The sequence below is a fragment of the Grampus griseus genome (assembly GCF_964374135.1).
Source record: "Grampus griseus genome assembly, chromosome: 6".
Lineage (NCBI taxonomy): Eukaryota > Metazoa > Chordata > Mammalia > Artiodactyla > Delphinidae > Grampus > Grampus griseus.
In genome coordinates, this window is record NC_139000.1 from 33,127,094 (window position 1) to 33,149,231 (window position 22,138).

At 46.9% G+C, this 22,138-nt stretch overlaps 1 protein-coding gene across 1 annotated transcript in view; it reads left to right on the forward strand.

The window, feature by feature from the left end:
• GABBR2 (gamma-aminobutyric acid type B receptor subunit 2) overlaps nucleotides 1–22,138 on the forward strand; it is a gene marked incomplete at both ends in the record, with an annotated part of 365,749 nt that overhangs the window by 101,919 nt on the left and 241,692 nt on the right. The window contains one exon of the mRNA XM_082657435.1: nucleotides 9,942–10,079. Within this exon, the coding sequence (XP_082513561.1) occupies nucleotides 9,942–10,079 (138 nt within the window). The remainder of the gene's footprint in view (nucleotides 1–9,941; nucleotides 10,080–22,138) is intronic.

Sequence of the window (22,138 nt, forward strand, 5' to 3'; positions counted from 1 at the left end):
ATCCCAAGTCTTCCTGTTACTCACTGTGTAAAGCTTTGGACAAATTACTCACCTCTCTGACCCTCAGCTTCTTCATCTATTAAAATATGGATAATAATAGGACATGCTTCATAGTGTTGTTGTGAGGATTGAGTTAATAAATACTAAAAAATTATAGTAGTGCCTGGCATAAATAAATGTTATATAGGGATTGCTGTGCTATTATTACCATTCTTAGTTGCAAATTAAATATGTCAGTAAACATTTCTTCAGTGACTACTCTGTTGAAGGAATTATATGTCACAGGGACTTAACTTGTTTCTCTCAGCACTTAGTGGATGCTCAGAAAATGTTTGAATGAATCAATTTCAATGAAAAAACAATATAGTTTGTTGAATTCAGTTGGCCATGGTGCTGGGCTAATTTTTAACATGATTTAGCAATAATAAATGTTAAGTCCTGTGCTTTTGGCTCAGAAAGTCAATCACAGAAGAACAGAGAGAGATGAACTTAAATGAGTGAGAAAGCATCTTGAGTGTGAAAAGCCTACCAGTTTAAAAATGAGTTTCTGTCTTTATAAGCGTAATATGTGCTTTAGGAAATTCAAGTAAAACAAATAAGTACAGAGAAGAGAGTTTTTAAAAAATCACTCAAAATCTCTCGATCTTTAACATGAGATGACTCCCATTCCAGACATCTCTCCGTGCAGATGTTATAAGTAGAGAGGTGGACAGAAGTAATTTTATAAAAAGGTCATTATTACATGCTATTTAAAATTGATGTTAAATTTTATTTATCTGAATGTAACAAGCAAATAAGGAAGAGTAAAGCAGAAGGAATTGCTTAACATTAAACAGTTTTGCCTTCGCAAAACTGTTTTGGTTTTCGCAGAAAATATTTGGTTTTAAAATATCTAAGAGTAATATAATAAAAGATTACGAAGAGCAGTGAGGTTAGAGTCCCAGCGTTTAAACTCCGGTTTTCCACTTTAGATGGTATCCATTAAAGTCCTTGTATGGAAGGAGAGGAAATTAGCAGTCTCACAAATCCTTTTTCCTCCTCCACCTTCTGAATTTTAGTTTACATTATTATCTTTACATTGCTGATTGTTTCATGTTAAATGGGTCCAACTCTTGCAATCATTCCTTTTTATCACAAGCCCTCCTTTCCTGAGATCTATACTTTGATTCATCTGTGGTTGGCTGGATTTTATCATCAAGTAGTCTCCCTCCCTCCCTCCCTCCCTCCCTCCCTCCCTTCCTTTCTTTTTTCTTTCCAAGAAAGGTTCATAGGTATTTTGTAACCAAGATTACACATGCTGATTTACTAATTTTTGCTGACAGCAAACTCTGCATGAAGTAGGGACCAAACAGAAGGACTGTCGTCTGAGTCTGCATTAATGGAAGTGTATGCTCAGAATGCGAGAGGTGATCATTTCGTTCATTTTAGCATTGTGGCTAGGGATGGTCTGAACAAATCAATAAGAAAAAGACAAACGATCCAACAGAAAAGTAGGCAAAGTCACCAGTCCAAAAGAGGAAGTAGAAACACATACAAATATGTGAAAAAGTGGCTTATCCTCTTTAATAATCAGGAACATACAAACTAAAATGACATATCCAATACCCACAAGATCGGCAAAAAATAAAGTTGATGAGGATGTGGAGTAATGAGAGATCTCAAACACTGCTGGTGGGAGGGTAAATGGATAAAACCACTTTGACAAAATGTGGGAAATCCTGTGATTCAGTGATTCCATTTCTAGGTTTATACCCTAGAGAAGCTCTACATATATGTGCCAGGAGACATGTATAGAAACATTCAGCTGTCTTGCTTACAGCAGCAACTAAACGAAACACTGGAAACAACCCAAGTGTCCATCAGGGGGAATTAACAAATAAACCATGGCCTGTTCACACAATGGAATACTACACAGCTATCAAAATGAATGAGCTATAGCTTTGTTCAGCAACAGAAATCTCACAAACATAATGTGAAGCCATAAAAGCAAGTTTCAGGCATGATTCCACTTACATATACATTCAAAACAAGTAAAATTAAATGATACAGTATTTAGGAAACATACATATGGTAAACAAAGAAAAGCAAGGAAGGATAAACACAAAATTCAGACTAGGGGTTCTTCCTGGTGAAGGAGGGATATGGGCAGGGTGGGCACACAGGAGCTTCAGCATAAACTGGGTGCTGGGTATACTGTATGTTCACATTACTATTTTTCATACTTTATATAAGTTATATGTATATGTGTATATATATATATATATTCTATTCTATAAGTGAAATATTTCATAATAACAAATTCTTATTTAAAATAAAACAGTGCTCTGAAGTGACACTGCCTGAGATGGAATCCTTACCATTTATGTGACTTGGGGCAAGTTTTTTAACTTCTCTGAACCTCAGTTTCCCTTTCTGTGAGATGGAAATAATAACGGTACCTACCTTACATAACACTGTGAGGAATGAATAGAATAATTTATATGAAGTTCTTATTACCATGCTTGACACATAGTGAGTGTACAACACACGTTAGCTTGTGTTACTTTTCTGTGCAGGGCAGATGGAGGTATTTGGGGGTGCATCCAGGAAATATCTGTCCTCTGAAACCACTCCCAAGGATGCCCACGTACAAGAAGGGTGTGAAACTATATCATACGGGATGATTAGAAGAGCTAAGGGTCGTTTGGCCTGAAAGCATCTTGTGGAGGCAGACTGGCTGAGTTTAGGTATCTGAGGGGCTCTCGTGGGGATGGAGGACTGTACGTGTTCTGTGAGGTTCTAGAGCAGGGGTGGGCGAACTACAGCCAGTGGTCCAAGTCAAACTACTGCCTGTTTTGTAAATAAAATTTTATGGGATTGCAGCCATGTTCCTTCATTTATGTATTGTCTGTAGCTGCTTTTGTGCTCCAAAGGGTTGAGAAGTTGCAACAGAGACAATGTGGCCCACGGAGCTTAAAATATTTATTGCCTGGCCCTTTACGGGAAAAGTTTGCTGACCTTTGCTCTAGAATGAGAAGTTGGAACAGGGGATGCAAAAGCAGGGTGATTTCACGACCAACATAAGAACTTTCTAAGAAGCACCAGTGGCACAGTAGCTCCCTGGTGAGGGAGTGAGACCCCTGCCACTGGAGGGATGTAAGCAGATGCTGACCACTCCTGGAACAGGATGCACAGAGGACGACTTTGTATCCGGGGCATGAGTTGGACATGTTAGCTTTTACATTCTCCTTCAATTCTGAAATTCTGTGCAGAGTAATTCCCAGTTTCAAATTGGTCATTATTAACTCTGACATTTTCTTGGCATTTTTACATTTTAACGCTCAGCAACCTTTTCTTTGAAATTTTTCAGTCAAAAAAGTACTTTAATTCTTTAAAAATGAGATTTAAATGAAAATGAATTTTTTTTTCTTTTTTTTGTGGTACATGGGCCTCTCCCGTTGTGGAGCACAGGCTCCGGACACGCAGGCTCAGCGGCCATGGCTCACAGGCCCAGCCGCTCCGCGGCATGTGGGATCTTCCCGTACCGGGGCACGAACCCGTATCCCCTGCATCGGCAGGCGGACTCTCAACCACTGCGCCACCAGGGAAGCCCTGAAAATGAATTTTATTCTAGAGTTCTACTTTTTCATTAAAAAAAATTGATTTTCATGGCTTTTGGCTCTGTTCCCATTTATAGGTGCTGAATTTTAAGAGCCTGTTATGTGTCCATTATGATTTCTTTGTGACAAGTCCATCTTGGGAGGGAAGGAGAAGAAGCCTTTGGAAGTGAAACAGGGGAAGGGAGTTTGGAGGAAGTGACCATGAGCTACTGGAGATGTGAGGTCAATGAAAGGCAAGGGGGAAAAATCCTGGAGAGAAGAGGGAGGGGGAGGGCAAGAGTTAGTGAGGCCCTACTGTGTGCCAGCCCATGTCTAGGTTGCAGGACTGCAGATCAGAGGCTGTAGCTGGTCATTTAGCCTTGAACTATTGCAGGAGAATGTGAACCACGATGGAATTAGCTCCCTGTCTGCTGTTCAGGTGTGGCTGTACCCTCCAGAAGGGAGTGGGGGGAGTTCCTAGTGGGGGAGGTGGGGAAAGTAGGGGAACATGATAAAGCTTTCTTCCAGGACAGAAGAACCCCCTTATCTGGGTTCTGAGAGCAATTCATCAAAAAGCCAAATCGCTCAAAGACAACATGTCATAAATAATTTCTCAGAATTATGGTTTTGCCCAGTGACCAGCTCACTAAAAGCCATCTGACAGACACCTTAAATGGGGAATAGAAAAGCTTCAACATTTCCCTGGCTCATGAGGGGCAGGTCCGGAGCCCACAAGAAGAGGAAAGTAATAAACAAGCATTAGGGGAACATCTCCAATCGCAGCATTTAGGAAGGACTGAAATGTGAAATACAGTTGAAATTGACTTTCACTTGAGCCTCAAGAACAAATCCTTGTGAAATAGCCATGTGAAGTGTCTGCAAGGAACCCCTTGGGAAACTCAGAGAAATTCCCCAGTGGTTTGTTGAATTGGTCATCAGGCAAACTGATGTGCAGTGGATGAACTTTCAGCGAGTAGCTTGTAGTGTGTGCTCACGTGACTGGCTCATCCAGCCTTGCCTGCGGGACACCCACCTGCACTTCCCTAGGCCGGAGACAAAAGTCATACACAGGCAAGGACCTCTGGGGTCATCTCCTTTGTGGTTTTCAAACCTTATTTTGTGACTATCCATGAAATCCTCTTTTCAAATTAAGTATTATGTGGCCCCTTGAAGCTGTATATAGAACAGGTAAAGGAGAACTGCAGGTGGAAATGAAGGTGAGGAACCCAGAGCTCCTCTCACTGGACCCCAAACATCTTTGCTGGGTCATAGGGCCCTGCTGGACTGAGTGTAAAAACCTCCATGCTGGTCCAGCCACAAAAATTAAGCTTAGGTCAACTGGAGAGCCTATCTATTGGGGACACTAACCATGTCAGCTAAGAAGAGAAAGTATTAGAAATGAGGGTGAGGGACAGTAGCATCTCAAATGGGACAGGTACGTCCATGTGATTTTTACTTTGTTATTCACTGCAAACGTGCTGTCTAGGGGAGCTGGGGAAGCACCTTTCTTCTGTCCTTCTGACTTGCTTCCCGTCTTTCTCCCCTTTTCTCTTTTTCTTTCTTACTTGGTGCCCAGTGTTGTTTATCCTGCCTCAGGTCAAGAGTGCTGATCAGGAAGAGGCCTGGGCATGCAGCACTACCCTGGGGGAGAATGGTCGTTTCTAGAATGCTGCTGACTTTTCCCTTCCCTTTGCCCGTTAAGCTGAGTTCTCTAGACTGTTGAGAAAGCTCTGAACTGGGGATCCCGAAGTCCCTCCCCTAATCCTGAAAGGACAGTGGATAAGTCCCTTCACCTCTCTAGTCATCATTGGCTGCATCTGAAAATGGGGGTGCCAGGCTGGCTGGGTTAGTAATGCTCACACCTTTGGCTCTTACACACCAGTAAAGGCTAAAGAGACGGGGCTCCAGGGGACATGGAACAGAAATGTACGTAGGGTAGAAAACATTTTATTTTGCTGCGTTAGGGTATTAAAAACAAAATCCTGCTACTGTCTGCAATTTTATAACAGAAAAACGTTTCAACACCGTACAGACCACGAAGGATCTTATCTTTAAATTAAGGATAGTTCTCTAAACAGAATACATTTAACGTTAAGGAAAATCTCACTGTGTTATTCTAATTTTTCTCATTTTACTTCACCACATTATTTTTCTATTGATGCTGTAACAAATGACCACAAATTTAGTGGCTTAAACCACAACCGTGTATTGTCTCACCATTCGTGGGCCAGAAGTCCAGACCTGCATGACCGTGCCGAGCCCTCTGCTCAGGGCTTTCAAAGGCCAACATCAAGGAGTCAGCTGGGCTGGTTCTTATCTGGAGGCCCGACTATTCAGGTTGTTGGCAGAATTCAGTTTTTTGCAATTGTAGGACTGAGGTTCCCCCTTCAACTTCAAACCAACAATGGCACATCGAATACATCTCATGCTTTGAATCTCTGATTTCCCCGCTGCTGTCAGCCACAAAAACTTCCCTGCTTTTCAGGGCTTGTGTGAATACATTGGGCCACCTGGATAACACTTTAAGGTCAGCTGATCATTAACCTTAACTACATCTACAAAGTCCCATTTGCCGTGTAACATAACATATGCATGAGAGTAAGACCAAGGGGGTCATGGGAGCCAGAATTCTGCCTTCCACATGGTTTGGTGAAAACTGAGTCAGATAAACTTTTGCAGCTCAAATACCAGTGGTCAAATATGCTCAGATTTTTAAGTTGACTTATTCAGAAAGTATATATTTGTGAGAAGCCAGGGCATCATTATTAATGAAGAGTCTTACAGGGACTAGGTACTGGAGAAATGTTCGCTGAGCAAACAGGTATTAATAAGTTCATTGTTGCTAATATTATTTTAATGCAGCTTTGATTATAAATCTTGTGGTACTGTATCATCATTGTCATTAGTACAGATTACAAAGCAAGCTAAAATCATTACAGGAATATATTAAAATGGAAAATGATTCAGTAAATCATGTTAGAAACAATTAAAACATGAACTACTGTGTTATATCCACTTGTGCTCCACCGAGGGTGGGAAGTGTTGCTTTCAATCAAGAAACAGGAATGGGCTTCCCTGGTGGCGCAGTGGTTGAGAGTCCGCCTGCCGATGCAGGAGACACGGGTTCGTGCCCCAGTCCGGGAAGATCCCACGTGCCGCGGAGCGGCTGGGCCCGTGAGCCATGGCCGCTGAGCCTGCGTGTCCGGAGCCTGTGCTCCGCAACGGGAGAGGCCACAGCAGTGAGAGGCCCTCGTACCACACACACACACACACACAAAAAAAAAAGGAAACAGGAACAATTAATAGAGGGCCCCAAGAAGCAATAAGAATTTCATCTTTCTTCCCCCCCGACCTCCCTCCTTCCTTCTTTCCTCCTTCCTTTCCATCTTTCTCTCCTTCTGTCTTTCTTGGCAAGAAAATTAACTTGGCCAATTTTAAAATTAAATTAAAATTTTAAAATTGAATCATTTCCTGAATCTCTCCAGGGTACTATCCAAACTCTCTAGGCTGGCATTCAGAGCGCTCCTTAGCCTTAGCCCAGGCCACTTTGCCCTCATCCTCAGTCTTATGCACCCCTGCCCCCAGAGCCCTCCCTGGTGCTTCCCCATGGTGCCTCTGCCCCAGCACTGAGCCCTGTCCATCACATGCTGAGGCCACCCATGCCCCTATCTCACTGGGCAGTGAGCTCTCTGAGGCCAGGAACTGAATCAGACTCATGTTTCTATCCCTCTTGACGCCCACCATGGATCTCAGTCCAGAGTCTCTCAAATAGACAAGGAGAGAGCAACAAATGTTAACCCACTCTGGTCCCACATTATGGTCACTTGAGGGGAAGGGGCGGGGAGACAAAGTAAGACAAAAATAAAGAGAGACACATGGAAGTAGAAAGAGAGGGGAGAAACAGATGCAGGGAGGTCAGAGGGCCCCCTCAGGCATCCAGCAGATCCTTACTAAGGCACCTGTATAAGCTCTGAGGAAACAGCAGTAGAAACAATGACCAAAAAGCCTTGTCCTCAGAGGGCTTACATTTTAATTAAAGGACAGTCAATATGCAGACAAACAAAAATAGACAAGATGATTTCAGATAATTTTAGGAGCTATATTAGAGCATAAACTAGGGTGGCATCTTAGAGAGTGACGGGGGGTGAGGACCATTTTGGGTAGGGCAACAGTGATGAATTCCCTAAGGAGGTAACGGCTAAGCTGAGACTTGAATGATGAGGAGTGAGCCATGCTGAGAACCGGGTGAATATTATTCCCAGCAAAGAAAACAGCAAGTGCAAAGACCCAAAGGCAGGAAGGAAATTGCTTTTCCTTCAAAAAGGAGGCTGGTAAGGCTGTACTTGGTGAGCAAGGAAGAGAGTGGAGAGAAATCAGGTCAGAGTGGGAGGCAGGGCTGGATCTTGTGGCTTCCTGCATCCATTATGATAAGGATGGTGAAGAATATCATACCAAACTTGTAAATAATATAAAATCGTTATTATATAACCAGTTAGCCTAACACTTAGAGCGTTTTCTAACAGCCGTTCCTTAGGGTCATCTGACTAGGGGAATTTAAGTCATCTTACAATTCTCTAAAATTGATAAGATGTGCTGGTTTTCAGTGATTTCTTTTTCTGTCCCCAAAGGTGATAGTTTTATTGCCGTATAGGACACTAACCAGTTTTGTATCTAACTTAGCAATCTTATTTCTTATTTTGCATTCACTATAAAAATCCCTGCTTCCCAAATTTTCTTTTGAATCGACTTTGTCATCCTGCAGATGCCCTTTATTAGTTAAATAAAAGGTTGACATGTACCCACTATTGATTTTCATGAGAATTATGTTTTTAACCTTTTGAGAATTATATTCTGATAGGAGTTTGGGTTTTAAGTGCACAGAAAGCAGCAGAGTAAAAAGGGGACTAATTTATGTTTTACAAAGGGGCCTTGGACTGCTAGGTGATGAATGGGCTTGACTGGGTCTCAGGAGGAGCAAGACGCCCAGTTCGCAGCCAGTGGCTCTGTCCAGGGGAGAGCCGGCCACACGGCTTGATGAGAGTGATGAAACTGGAGAAGAGGGAGGTGAGCCATAACTGACTCCCGATATCTGCAGACATTTGTCCTTGTTCATTTTCATAGCGGGTCACCAAGATCTGTTTTTCTTTCTCATATGCGAGCTCCTTGGCAGGGCTGTGTCCAATTTCTCTGTTTCCTCAGCATCCAGCCCTGGGCTGAACACAGAGTGGTGCTTGGCAAGTGTCTGCTGAACAGATTCTTCCCTTTAGATTCACCTCCTTCTCCTTCTCCTCCTCCTGCTTTTTTATTGTGATAAAATGTATATAACATAAAATGTGCCGCTTTATTTTTAGGTGTACAGTTCAGTGACATTAAGTACATTCTCACTGTTGTGCAGCCATCACCTCCATCCATTTCTGGAATGTTACCATCACTGAGAGTGTACCCATTGAACACTAACTCCCCATTTCCCCCTCCTCCAGCCCCTGGCAACCACTATCCTACTTTCTGTCTTTATGAATTTGACTATTCTAGGTACCTCACCCAAGTGGAATCATACATTTGTCCTTTTGTGCCTGGCTTATTTCACTTAGCATAATGTCTTCAGGTTTCATCCGTGTTATAGCATGTGTCAGAATTCCCTTCCTTTTTAAGGCAGAAAAATACTCCATTATATGTATAAACCACAGTTTGTTCAACCATTCATCTCTTGATGGATATTTGGGTTGTTTACACTTTTTGGCTACTGTGAATAATGCTGCTAATGAACATGGGTGTACAGATATCTCTTTGAGTCCCTGCTTTCAGTTCTTGGGGGTATATACCCAGAAGCGGAATTCTGGATCATATAATAATTCTGTTTAATTCTGTTTTGAGGAACTGTAGTACTGTTTTCTATTGCAGCTGCACCACTTTATGTCCCTACCAGCAATGCACAAAGATTCCACTTTCTCCACACGCTTGCCAATACTTGTTGTTTTCTGCTTTTTTGATAATAGCCATCCTAATGGGTGTGGATTTATCTTCTTTTAAAATATAGATGACCATGATGGGAGAGGCCCAGGGTGAGGAATTTGGGGGCCCGTTCCCTAGTGTGCTCTGAAGGGAGATGGCTGGGGAGCCTAAAGTCCTAGATTTGGAGGACACTCAGAGGGAGGAGAGCTGGGAAGAGGGGTACCAAGACCACACCTCACTGAGCTCACAGCATGCGCTCAGGACTGGTTTAAAGAGAGGCCTCACGATGAGAGAACTGAAACCCAGGTTTCCCATGAGGAAGTTTTGGTTGTGTGAATCCACTGTTGGGCTCTTGTCCCTGGGGAAAGCTGTTTCTAATTTGGGCTTCTCTTTCTTTGTGTTGCTCCCCAGTGTGATAATGCAAAAGGGTTGAAAGCCTTCTACGACGCAATAAAATATGGGCCGAACCACTTGATGGTGTTTGGAGGAGTCTGTCCATCTGTTACGTCCATCATCGCAGAGTCCCTCCAAGGCTGGAATCTGGTACAGGTAAGGTCCGGGCCACCTTTGGTTGGGGAACTGTCTTTGGCCACCAGTCTTTCTCAGAAATGGTTCCTTGCCCAACATGGTTCCTAAGTTGCTCAGTTCAGACCTCCCATACTCTTTCCTGAATGATTACACAGCCTCCCACTGCCTCTACCTCCTGGCTTGATCCTCTGGCCTGTCCTGGCTGACACAGTGGGGCTCTAAAGGGTAGCCCTGACACCATCACTGTGTGTTTGAAATATTTCAGTGACTCCCTAGCCCGACTTTCAGGGCTGTCAACATCCAGCCAGTCTTCCTGTCCAGTCTCATTTCCTATCCCTGCCACTCACTCGATGCCTCTGCCCCTCTAAACAACGCACCTTTCCCCAAGTACACCCTAGACCTTCAGGCCTCAGAGACCTGCTCTCACTGTTTCTTTAACTAGATGATCCAAACCTCCCGCCCTCACTGAAATTATTTTGTCCACTAAGACTGCCTTTCTCCTTGGTTAAGCCTTTTCTGGGGCTCTTGGCTGTTATTCACTCTTTACACTGGCAAATGTTATACGCTGTTGAATGTTCCACCAGTGAATGTATGGCCTGATATAGGTGAAACTCACCAGTGCTAGCTGTTATTTAGAATGTGAGAGAGACGTGTAGAAAGATGAGACCCCACAATGAGTTGTGGCCCAGGAACATGTTTTACTTCTTTGCTTCATCCATCCATCCCTCGTCCATTCATCCATCCGTCATCCATTCATCATCCATTCATCCATCCAATAAATATAATGCAACTTACTGTGTGCCTGGAATTTGGGTAGACACTGAGGATATAGTGCCGAATAGAACAGACATGGTCCCTGCCTGTTCAGAGCTTACATTCTAGGAGGGAGGCAGGCAATAAGCAAATAAACAATTAAGTAATCATACTAAGAGCAATACTTGTATAGTATGTATGTCGGGCTTACAACACACCAGACACTGTTCTGAGCACGTATTTTCATTAACTCGTGTACTCCTTACAACTGTTGGTATTATGCTGTTGGTATTATCATCATCCCATTTTATAGATAAGGAGACCAAGGCACACAGAGGCTAAGTAACTTGCCCAAGGACCCTCAGCTCATAGGTAAGAGCCAGGATTTAAACTCAAAGGCAGTTTGGCCCTTGAGATAAGATTGCGGTAAGGAAATGGCTAGGGTAGAGGTAAACAGTGTGATGGGATAAACAGTGGCCGCCTCGAGGCAGTCAGGAAAGGCCTCTTAGAGGAGGTGACAATTGAACTCAGACCTGAAGGGTGAGAAGGAGTTGGTTGGATGCAGAGTATTCCATGTCAGGATGGAATAGCAAATGCAGACAGCCTGTGATGGGAACAAACTTGGCTTGTTCAGGGAACGGAAAAGAGGGCAGTGGGGCTGGAGCATGGTGGGTGGGGAGTCAGGGTGGTGAGAATGAGAATGAAGGGGTGGGCAGGAGCCAGACCACAGGGGGATCTGGTTTCACTCTGCTCACATTGACTGACGTACTTTCTGAGTCCAGCCCTGCGTATATGGGGCGCTGGGGGTAAAGCCTCAAGCTCGTGCCCCAGAGGGGAGGTGGGAGGCAGCCATAGCAGAGCTGTGATAAGGGAAGAGTGGGGTCCCAGGGGAGAGCCACCCACCCACTCAGCCCTGGGTTCAGGAAGGCTTCTCAGGGGAGGTGATGGGGAGCTGGCTGCAAAGGAGGAGAGGGCGTTGGACAGCTGGAGACGTGGAGGAGAGCGCTGCTGGCAGAGGAAACTGGGCATGCGAAAGCAGGAGGTGGGAAGGAGTGTGGGCTTGGAGAGCAGTGAGTCACTCTCCGTGGCCGGAGCAGGCCATGCTGAGGGTGGGCGGATGCAACAGTGGATGAGGCCAGAAAAGCAGCTCAGCGTGTTTTGGTGCAAACCTAACCACGTAGCTGGAAACCAGCACGGTTCAATGTGCCGGGGGAGCCTGGCTTCCAACCCTGCGGTGCCCACAAACAGCCGTGAGACCTTGGTGGAGTCATGCACCTTCTCTGCCCTTGAGCTTTCTGTCCTGAGTACTGAGGAGCACGCCAGACTCCTGCTGGTCAGGGCCAGGCACTGCCTCTCTGAGCCTCAGCCTCCCATCTGTAAAAGCAAGGTAATAAGAGGACTGACCTCATAGGGCTGCTGTGTGGGCTAAATTATTAAACAGGGATTAGAACTGTGCCCTGGCATGTCCTAAGCACTAAGTGTTTCTTGTTTTATTGTTGTTGACACCCCTGCCCCGTCTCCTGCTATTCCCTGAGTTGAATGCCCCAACTACTTAGCATTCCTTGTCTTTCCTGAAACACTGTTCCCACCACTTGAAACATCCCCTTCTCTCCATGACCTGTATGTCAAGTCCTACCCGTTCTCAGAGACCCAGCTTAAATGCTGCCTCTTCCAGGAAGCCTTTTCTTATTGTACTATCTAAAGTAGCCCTCTAGAAATTCTTTCTCTCACTTCCCCCTGTTTACTTCTAGCAGAGCATGTACACAGCCCACCCCCGCAAGCCTGTCTGCCTTTCCCCCTCTTACGGCTTTGCAGATGTGGGGATGTATTTAGTTGAGCTATGGATTCCTTGAGAACAGAAACGAGGCCTGAGTTACTCCTGTTTTTCCTGGTGCCTAACACTTCACAGACCTTATTAGATGTTGAATGGTCAGAGGGAGGGAGGGAGGGAGGGAAGGGTCTGCACATGGATATTTTGCCCAGACGTGAGAGAGCAAGCTCCCTGTAAAATCCCCACCCAGAGGAATCCAGGGAGCTTCCTGACCTTCTCTGAGACTCACTTAGAACTGTCTGCCCCTCAGAATTCTCTAGGAGCTGTAGGAGCAAGCACAGTGTTGCAAACTCCTGGCTTGGCAGCTAAAGCTCCCCAGCCTCAGCATGCAAAAGAGGGCCCCCAGCCTAGAGGAGCTGACAAGACAGAAACTTGGGTTATGAGAGGTGGGGTGTATTATTTATTGCTGTGTAACAAATCACCTTAAAATCTAGTGGCTTAAAACAACAATAATCACTTATTATTCCATTACTTCTGTGGGTCAGGAATTCAGACCCACAGAATGGCTTGCAACTGCTCCAAGATGTTTGAGGTCCAGCTGGCAGATTTGGAGGCTGGGGGCCGGCATCATCTGAAGGCTTGCTTGGGGCTGGAGGGTCTGCTCCCAGCATGGTCCCCTCACATGGCTGGCAAATTGGGGCTTCCCCGTGGGGGCCTCTCCATAATGCTGCTAGAGGGTCCTCATGGCATGGCAGCTGGCTTCCCCCAAAACGAGTCATCTAGGAGACCAAAGTAGAGACTGCAGAAGTTTTTAGGATCTAGCTTCAGAGTTTGCATATCATTATTTCTGCCATATTCTATTGATCACAAATTTAGCTCTTATTTATGAGGGAGAGGACTATACAAGCTATAGCAGGAGGCGAAGATCACTAGGGACCATCTTGGAGGCTGGCTTCCACAGGAAGGAGGAATTCTGGGAGGAAAGCAAGAGTCAGGTTGCCCAGCAAGGGAGGCTAGATGCTGAGTCCCTTCTCTGTTTTGCTGAACTCCTGCTCATCCTTCAAAACCCTGGATAGGTACTGCTTCCTCTGTGATGCCTTTCCTGATCTCTTTCCTTCTGTGCCTCCCATCCCTAAGTGAATTAATTGTTCCCTCCTCAACAATGCCTTCTCAGTGGGGGGTCATCTCCCTCAAGGGGGTGAAAATTCATTCTTGTGGGAAGAGGGCAAAAAGTCTCACTCTTTTTATGTATAATGCACAGGTACACATATGGTGCATAAACGGATATATAGTATATCTGTGGTATTACAATTTCATGAGTGGGGTGGGATTAGGAAAAAATGCTTAAAGGTTTCCTAGGAGAGTGATAGTGAAAACAAGATTGAGGAACGTGCGTGGTTCTACGTCACTTCTATATTGCATATGGTGTTCCGTTATTAAATGAATTACATTCTGTGGAGAATAGTTTATTCTGTATCTGGGTGTTCCCTACTAGACTGTAAGCTTCTTGGGGGCAGGGACTCTTGTTTTCTTCACCCCTTAGTTGCCAGCGCCTCGCACAGGGCCTAGTACCCCAGTAGGTCCTCACTGAGTGCTAAACTGAACTAAGTGCAGGGGGTAGACTGGGAACCTGAAACCCTCCATGGCAGAGTTTCTCACAATGTGGACTTGACCATGGGGAGGCCGAGGACTTGGGAGAAAAATGCAGATCCTCAGCCTCCACCTCAGCAGAATCCTTATGCGTTGCTGACAGGCTCTTGTGGGTGATTCTCGTGCTTAGTCCACCACTGCCCTAGGCATCTGCTACCAGACACCTGGGCAGATCCAGGGCTCTGGCTGTGCACAGATGAGGGACACTGAGGGGCTACGAACTGGACGGTGCCCAGCAGTTTGGAGAGTTCTGGGGACCTGCATCACAGGGTGAGCCAAGGAGAACAGACTTCTCCCAGCCTGAGAAGTCAAGCAGGGGGATGTAGGAACAAAGATGTGGGTCCTGATGGAGAGTGGCCCTGGAAGATTTCTCCCTCCCCCCACTCTCGGGGAACACAGCCCCATTTGCTGACACAGGACCAGATTCCGGGGACCTCCCGCCCGTTCCCCACCTCCTGGAGGCTGAGCTTGTTTGAAGAGATGGTAGAGGACTGGGGTGAGTGGGTCTGCTGTCGCCCAAGGGATTTGATCAATCCCTTAACTTATTCAAAACTGGGCTCCGAAACAGAGTTTCACAAATGGGAAAATGCATGTAATTTGTGTAATTGAAAAGGAGCACCGACTGCCTTTTGGGGGAACAATGCTTTCTGGACAGAGACAGCCTGGGATGCGTAATCAGTTGTTTCTGTTTCCTGGTACTACAAAAATAGGGATTTGCGCCACAAAGGGGTGAAAATTTACCCTGGTGCTAAAATCAGTTAAATTTAACTTTTGCTTTTTGCTGGGCTTCTTGATTCATGGTTGCTGTGTTGAGAGGCTAATATTGTTTAAGTCGTGATGTGAGTCACTGGGAACGTCAGCTCCTCCAGCTAGACGCGAGGACCTTCATGGAGTCCAGGGCGTGCAGTGCAGGTTCTGTCCCTGTCCTCCTGGTCAGACCCCGCCCAGGGTCGGGGCTTAGCTCTGGGCCTCACACTGGGAGAGACACACCAGGGCATAGCGTGGGAGTCATCTGCGGAGAGTCAGGTTCTGGCTGTTGGAGAGCTGAGCATGTTCAGACTGGAGAACATGCAGGGCGCTGGGTAGGAGGGAGAAATCTTAGCCTCCAGACCTGCATGGCTCTTTGAGAGATTTTGCTGGGTCTCTGAGATGTAGGTGGGGAGATGCAGGAGCAAGGCTGAAGTTAGAGGGGAGCAGGATCCTCCACTCCCTGCAAGCAAGCCTTTGCTGCTGGAGGCATCCGGCGTGGAGCAGGCTGCCTGGCTGTGAAGTAGTGAGGTCCCCTTGCCGGAGGTTCCCCGAACATTCTAGTCTCATCCAGTCCCACTGTTGCTGAGATTTAATCCATAGAGTAGGCATACATCAGGTTGCTGGCTCTCACACTATATGGTGAGAGTCATTTATGGGGGCCAAGGATGTGCTTGTGTTAATGCAGATTCCCGAGCTCCATTCTGAGCAGGTCCAGATTAAGGGATTCATCAAATCCTTAAAGGACTGTGGACCCCACTTCTCACCCCCGCTGCCATTTCAGTACCAGCAGTTCAGGTGATGTGGATGCAGTTGGTTCCTGGGAACTTGCTTGGGCCAGGTGATCTCTAAGTCCTCATCTCCCAGACATCAGGACTCTGACAAGTGCTGCTGGTCCACAGAATTTCAATTTACACAGCCCCTGTGGGAAAGGGGACATGGAGGAGACAGCAGGGGATGCTGCTGGGGCAAACACCCCTGGGACAAAGCCCACAGCCTGTGGTGTGGCCAAAGGTGCCCCTTCATCTTGCTCCTCTCTTTGCCACCCACCTGCTCCTTTATATGCCACCATCCACTTACAGGCTGTTCCCTCTGCCCGTGGTCTCTCCACCTGGCAGGGTGCAGTTTGGCTGCCCCTTCCTCTGTGGAGCTTCCCGTTCCTTCCCCTGTGCTCCTTTACCTGCAGAGCCCTCGCATGGTGTTTGCTGCCCTGTGTCTGCGCCCACCCGGCCTTGAGCCGCCCTAGGTCAGGGTCTGGTGCAGTCCTGACTTAGATGCTGAGGGGTACCTGGGCATGTTTGCTGACAGAGGGCTGGATGCCCGCCTTCGAGGCCTCCGGCTCATCCCTAACGATGAGGGCAGATCATCAGAGCCTGCCAGACCTAGAGGAACCCAAGGGCTTTCCAACTGCAGCCCCTTGGTAAAAGGACATAAAGGGCACCTGAAATGATCTCTGGCATGGCCTCAGCTCCCATCTCCCATCTCTGGCCCTGATGCTTTTGAACTAATATGCTTCCTTTGGAAATGTTTTCAGACTCCCTCAGAATCCTTTCCTCGGAGATCTGAAGGGGGCTTGCTTCTGACCCTGCCTTGCACATTTTTGGAGAAGTTCTACAAAGCTCCCACCAACATAGTCTGTCCTTCTGAAAGCACGGAGCCTGGGGAGCAGCAGGATTTGGCGCTGGGTGGGGAAGATGGAGGCAGGGTAGCTTGAACAAGAGATGGAGGCAAAGCCAGCAAAGGTACAAGAGATGTGGCCAGCGGGAGTTCATACCCTAAGAGCGGGACAAAACTCCTTCCTTCTTGGGAGTGAGATGATAGTTGTCTCAGCTTGCAGAGAGAAATAGCCTTGCTGATGAAAGTAAAGTCAGATTCCTGAAGGGATAAAGGGCTGCTCGCAGAAAGTTGCAAACACTATTTCATCAAGAACCGTATCCCGCAGAGCCTGTCCTTTAAAAAGGCACCTGCAGCAGATTATTAAATTGTAGATGCACTTCTCCTGGCACCATCCCAAGCCTCCCCTCGGCAGCCCACCCTGCCTCCTGGCCTGCCTTGGCACTCCCTCGAGGACTTTCCTGGGCAGGAACATTTCAGTTTGTGTGATGGGGTTGTCTCCTTGGCCAAGCTCATGTGAGGGAGTGGAAGTGAGGAGGGCATGTGGACAGGAGAACCTTGACTCTGTGTAACTGTTGGCACATCTAGGACGTGATTTCTGAAAAAGCTAAGTCTCTGTGTAACTGTTGGCACATTTAGGGCTTGATTTCTGAAAAAACTAAGTCATGCTTGGTTTTGACATTTAAAAAACCAAATCTGTGAAAACCCTCAAATCAAGCCCTTTGCTATTTACTGAGTTCCAACATAGCTCTAAACTATCGGTCGATGCCATTTCCTTTATAGGAACAGAAATTTTATCATCGGACTTGATTTTCTCATGTGATTATCTTATTAAAACTGTAGGTTGCCTGAGAAATCAAACGATTGTTTCTTACTTAGCTGTGGTTTGTGGAATTTGAGGTAGATTCATAGAAAGACATAAGATCTTAGCAGTCATTGGGTCCAGTCTCCCTGTTGCACAGACTGGGAAGCAGAGGCCCAAAGTGGGTAGGATCTTACCCAAGTTCTCACAGTAACAGCAAAGCTGGGTCCCATGGCTCACTCTCCAGTGCTTTGTAATTACACCATGGTCTTATTTTATCTTTCTCAGCCTCACTTTTCTCTTACGTAAAATGGGAATAGCAAATTAGCCTAATATGTTTTGTGCAGTTGTGAGAATCAGTGAAGGCTTTTCATCTTTTAGGTGAAAGCACCTTTATAGACTACAAAACAGTAGCTGCTGGTAACAATGTTATGATGTAATAATGTTACAATGACAAGGACTCCTCCCCAGGAGCAGACCTCCAATTATAGCCCCTGTTTTGCATCAACAGCAAAGGTTATTTACTCTGGCACTGCAGACCCTGAAACTTAAGGCGTCGGGGCAAGGTAGGGGTTCTTCAGCAAGACACTCAAGGTGCACATAATGTCTGCTTCTCAGCCCCCAAGAGTCAAAACCCAGCAGGCCAGAACTCCACCACTGCCCAGCCCATGTGGCTGCCGCACCCTTGCCGTGGAGTGACGGAGCCTGTGGACCTGATCGAAAACCACTCAGGAGCCCACAGTGTGATTAGCCACAGGTGGAAACTTCGCTGCCGCCGCTGCTGCTGTGCTACTCTCTAAGAAAGAGAATGGAGGCCAATAATCCAGGGCGGGTTGGAGCCATTTCTTGGCGCTGGTCTCTTGAGGGGCCATTTAGCACATTAATAATCTATGAGGTGCTTCCACCTTCTGGATTCATTAAAAAAAAAAAAAAAAAGGTAGGGGAGGAAAAAGAGAAGAAATATTAAAGGCATGCGTTATGGGCCAAGTAGAGGGGGAGGGAGAGACCCTGAGGACTGGAGACTATGGATAGGCCTTCCTGGCCGTGGCATTGGATGCCAGTAAAGTGAGGTTCTGGGAGCAGGTGGAATGTCATACATGAAGGGAGGGAAGGTTGCCAGCTGTTGGTTTGCATACAAATGGGTGCGAGGAAGCATGAGCCCCCAACAGGGCTCCAGCACAATGCATTGATCTTCTGTGGGGAAAGGGAAGTGTTCTGTTCTCATTCATTCATGCTCATATTTATTTATTCATTCCTTTATTCAACAAGTGCAGTGCCTGCTGTGTACTCTCCCAGACCAGTGCAAATTCCACTGCCCAGCGCTGCCACCCCAGGACAGGTGGATATGGCAGAAGAGCAGTTGGGCATAGTAGCCAGAACTGAGGCCTAAAATCTAGAAGCTCTGGGTAATTGTCCCTCCTATGTCTGTCACTGACAGCAGCCTTGGGCAAATCGGCAAGCCTCCTGGAGCCTCACTGAACTCATCTCTGAAATGGGCTAACTAAATCTGCCCTTCTTCTGGGGCCATTGAAAGTATCAGATAGGACAGGGAAGGTGGAACAGGTGGTGGCCCTTTTTAGACTGGTGCTTCTTACAGATTAAGGATCATATTACCATTACTGATGCTTTTGGCATCTGAGATGCCAGCCAGGCCCTGGGCAGGGAACTCCTTGAAAAATTATGTCTCCATTTGCCTCTAGATTCAAAGTTTTGTGGATGAAATGAACTATCACAGACCGCGAAGGTGATTCAGAACAGTAAAATTAAAACAAAGAACCTGCAGGAGAGGCCAAATAAGCCCAAGGCATCTGTGAGAGGTGCGCATGCTCTTTTCTGGTTGAGTTTTCACAGAAGCAGAGGAAAAAAGGGCACAATGCTACCAAGTGCTTGGCGGTTCCCGGGCTATTCCTGCCAAGGACCCAATCTGTATCTTTCCTGTCCATCTGGTAAAAGATTCAATTCAAGGTTCTGTCCCCCATTTTTAATTCAAGACCATGGTATCTAAAGTAATATCAGTTCCCAGTGTGCAACTCCAATGGCCCCATTGTTGATGAGTCTTTCACTGCCTGGAAGTATGCTGGGTATAAATAATTCATTCTAAATAAATAAATTACTCGCACTGCTTACGGTACGGCTGATGCTGCTAGGAAGCAGCACAACCACAGATTATGTTGAGTCAAGTCTGGAATTACAAGTTGAATCTGGAAAGAACTGGAAAGGGAATCAGAAAAGTAAGTCTCTCTAGGAGGACAAATGTGTATAATGGGTATAATACCAACCTAATGGGGTAGTAATAATAAATGTGGAGCAGGAAACGTGGACAGGAAAGGCTCATGCAAATGGGGACGAGCTGGTCACCTCCACCAGGCCCTGTCCTATTTCTAGCAGCCTGGTCTCTGAGTCCTTTTTTAGTGCTGCAGGTGATTCTGATTCACAGCAGTGGGTGAGAACCCCTGCCTTAACTTAGAGTGACGGGCCACCCTCAGGTGGAGACTGGATGGCTCCTGGTGGGGATGCTCAGCGGGGATTCAGGCACCAGGTGAGGGGGTTGGACTAGGCAATGTTTCTCAAGTGTTTCTGATGGTAGGACTCATCAGGTGAGGCAGAGTGGGGGCAGGGTACTGGTTTACTGGTTAAAAATCAGATTTCCAGCTTCCCTGATCAGCATCTCCAGGGAAGAAGCCTGGGAAGGTGATTTTAAACAAATGCCTTGGCTAGTTCTTATCATCAAGGAAATACTGGTCTAGAGATTCTCTGAAGCAGTGTGGTCCACTGACCAGCAGCAGCACCTGGGAGCGTGTTAGAAATGCAGACTCCCAGGCCCCACCCCAGCCCTACTCACCCTGACTCTGAATTTTAACAAGATCCTAGGTGTTTCTTGCCAATCGAAGGTACCTGTCACCCAGGATTACCTGGAGTTTCTGAAGGACAGCCAGGTGTGTCAGCTGAGTGGGAAAGGGTTTGGAGGCTAAGTGTTCAGACTCCAGTTGGCTTAGGGGAGAGATCTACTGATTCAGCCCCAGGATCCACTTTTGGAATGTCAGAGTGAAAATGCAGGTGCAGTCAGTGTTCTCAACACCTCTGGGCGTCCCTGCAGTCAGCATCATGGACCACAGGGGCTCTTGTCAAACTGTGGCGCTTGAGCCTCAGTGTGACAGGCTGACCTGGGAGTCTCTTTCAGCCAGAAAGGCCCCCAATCCCATAGTGGCCAGGAGTGCAGAGGGAACTTGTGGCTCCAAATAAGGAACAAAGGAAAGGGCACTGGGTCAACATGAGAACACCTGGCTTCCCATCCTGGCCCTGCCATCTTCTGCTGGGTAGCCTTACACAGACCACTTGCCCTTACTGGAGCCTGAACATCATCTTCTGTAATTGTCTGCTTTCCTCCCAGGACTGTGGTAACACTGGCGTGAGGCAGGGCCCAGGGTGCTTGGTGGCTGCTGGGCAGGTGCTCTGAGACAAAAGTACAGGGTTTGTGTCATGGTATGACATTGACTGCCCCATCCTCGTCCTGTTTGATAAAGTGGTCTTGTGCCTATTTGTACAGACGAGGAAACGGAGACCCAGAGGGGCTAACATGCTTGGTCAACTTGTAATACTGATGATACCGCTGTTTTCCTTGGGCTTGTGGTCAGATGGGCGGGGGTTCCCAAACAGGCTCTGGCACTTGTTAGCTGATGGCCTTGGGCAGATTACGCTCCCACTCTCAGCCTTTCATTTGTGACGTGGCAGTGGCATGGTACTGACCCTAGCTGGTTGTGAGATGACCTGAGATGATGCCCACAGTTCCCCGCCCCATGCTCACACTCCTTCAAGGACCAGGGCACCCATGTGGCCTCCTGATCTACCTCCTGGGATCTGGGGCCAGCTCCCTGAGGCTAGCTGTGTAGCCTCTGTACATCCCTCCCTGGGCCTCCCATTGTAAAGGGAGAGGGTTGGGCCAGCTGATGGGCCAGATAACCTTGATAACCTCACGTCCCGATTCCCTGTATCCCCTGTGGCTCAAAGCCATCAGCACCTGCCTTCACCCTGTTAGCTTCCCTCTTGGGCCCTGCATGCGATTCCCTCCCCTAGGGGCTCACGGGTTGGGGCCTGGTTCCCTTTCCATTCCTAAGCCACTTACCACTTAGGCATGCAGTCTCCCCAAGAGCTCTCCAGGCAGAGAACCCTCCATTCTAAAGTGAAGGAAGTGACCCCAGAGAGGTGACGCATCCTGCATAATGTCATTCCACGAGTGGCGGCAGAGCTGTGACACCAGCATTCTGTTCAGTCCCCCTCCAGTCCATTCCCCGCGTGCTAAGTGATAGAACCTGCTCTCTGCAGCTCTCTTTTTTGCCTATGCTGTGCCCACTGCCTGATGCCATTTCTGTTACCCCTCTGCGCCTGGCGGAGTCCTTTGCATTTCTGATACTTAGTTCAAGTGCCACCTCTTTGAAGCCTCCCTAATCTTCCACAGCCCTGCTCCCCAGTTGCAGGAGGTCCCTGCCCCCTCCCTTTGCCTTTTCTTCACTTATTTCATCTCTGCCCTTTCTTCAGTATATTGCAGTTTTCTGATGAGATTTCAGTGTTACCCACCACACTGTGAACTCCTTCAGGACAGTCTTTGCCAGTCTGAGCCTTGGCTGTACCCCAAGGGCCTTGCACAGAACCTGACACTGAGTAGGTGCTCAAAAAGCATGAATGAACACATCTGGGTGGCACGTTACAAAACCAATTTGTAGTACTACTGGCCTACATTTCAGT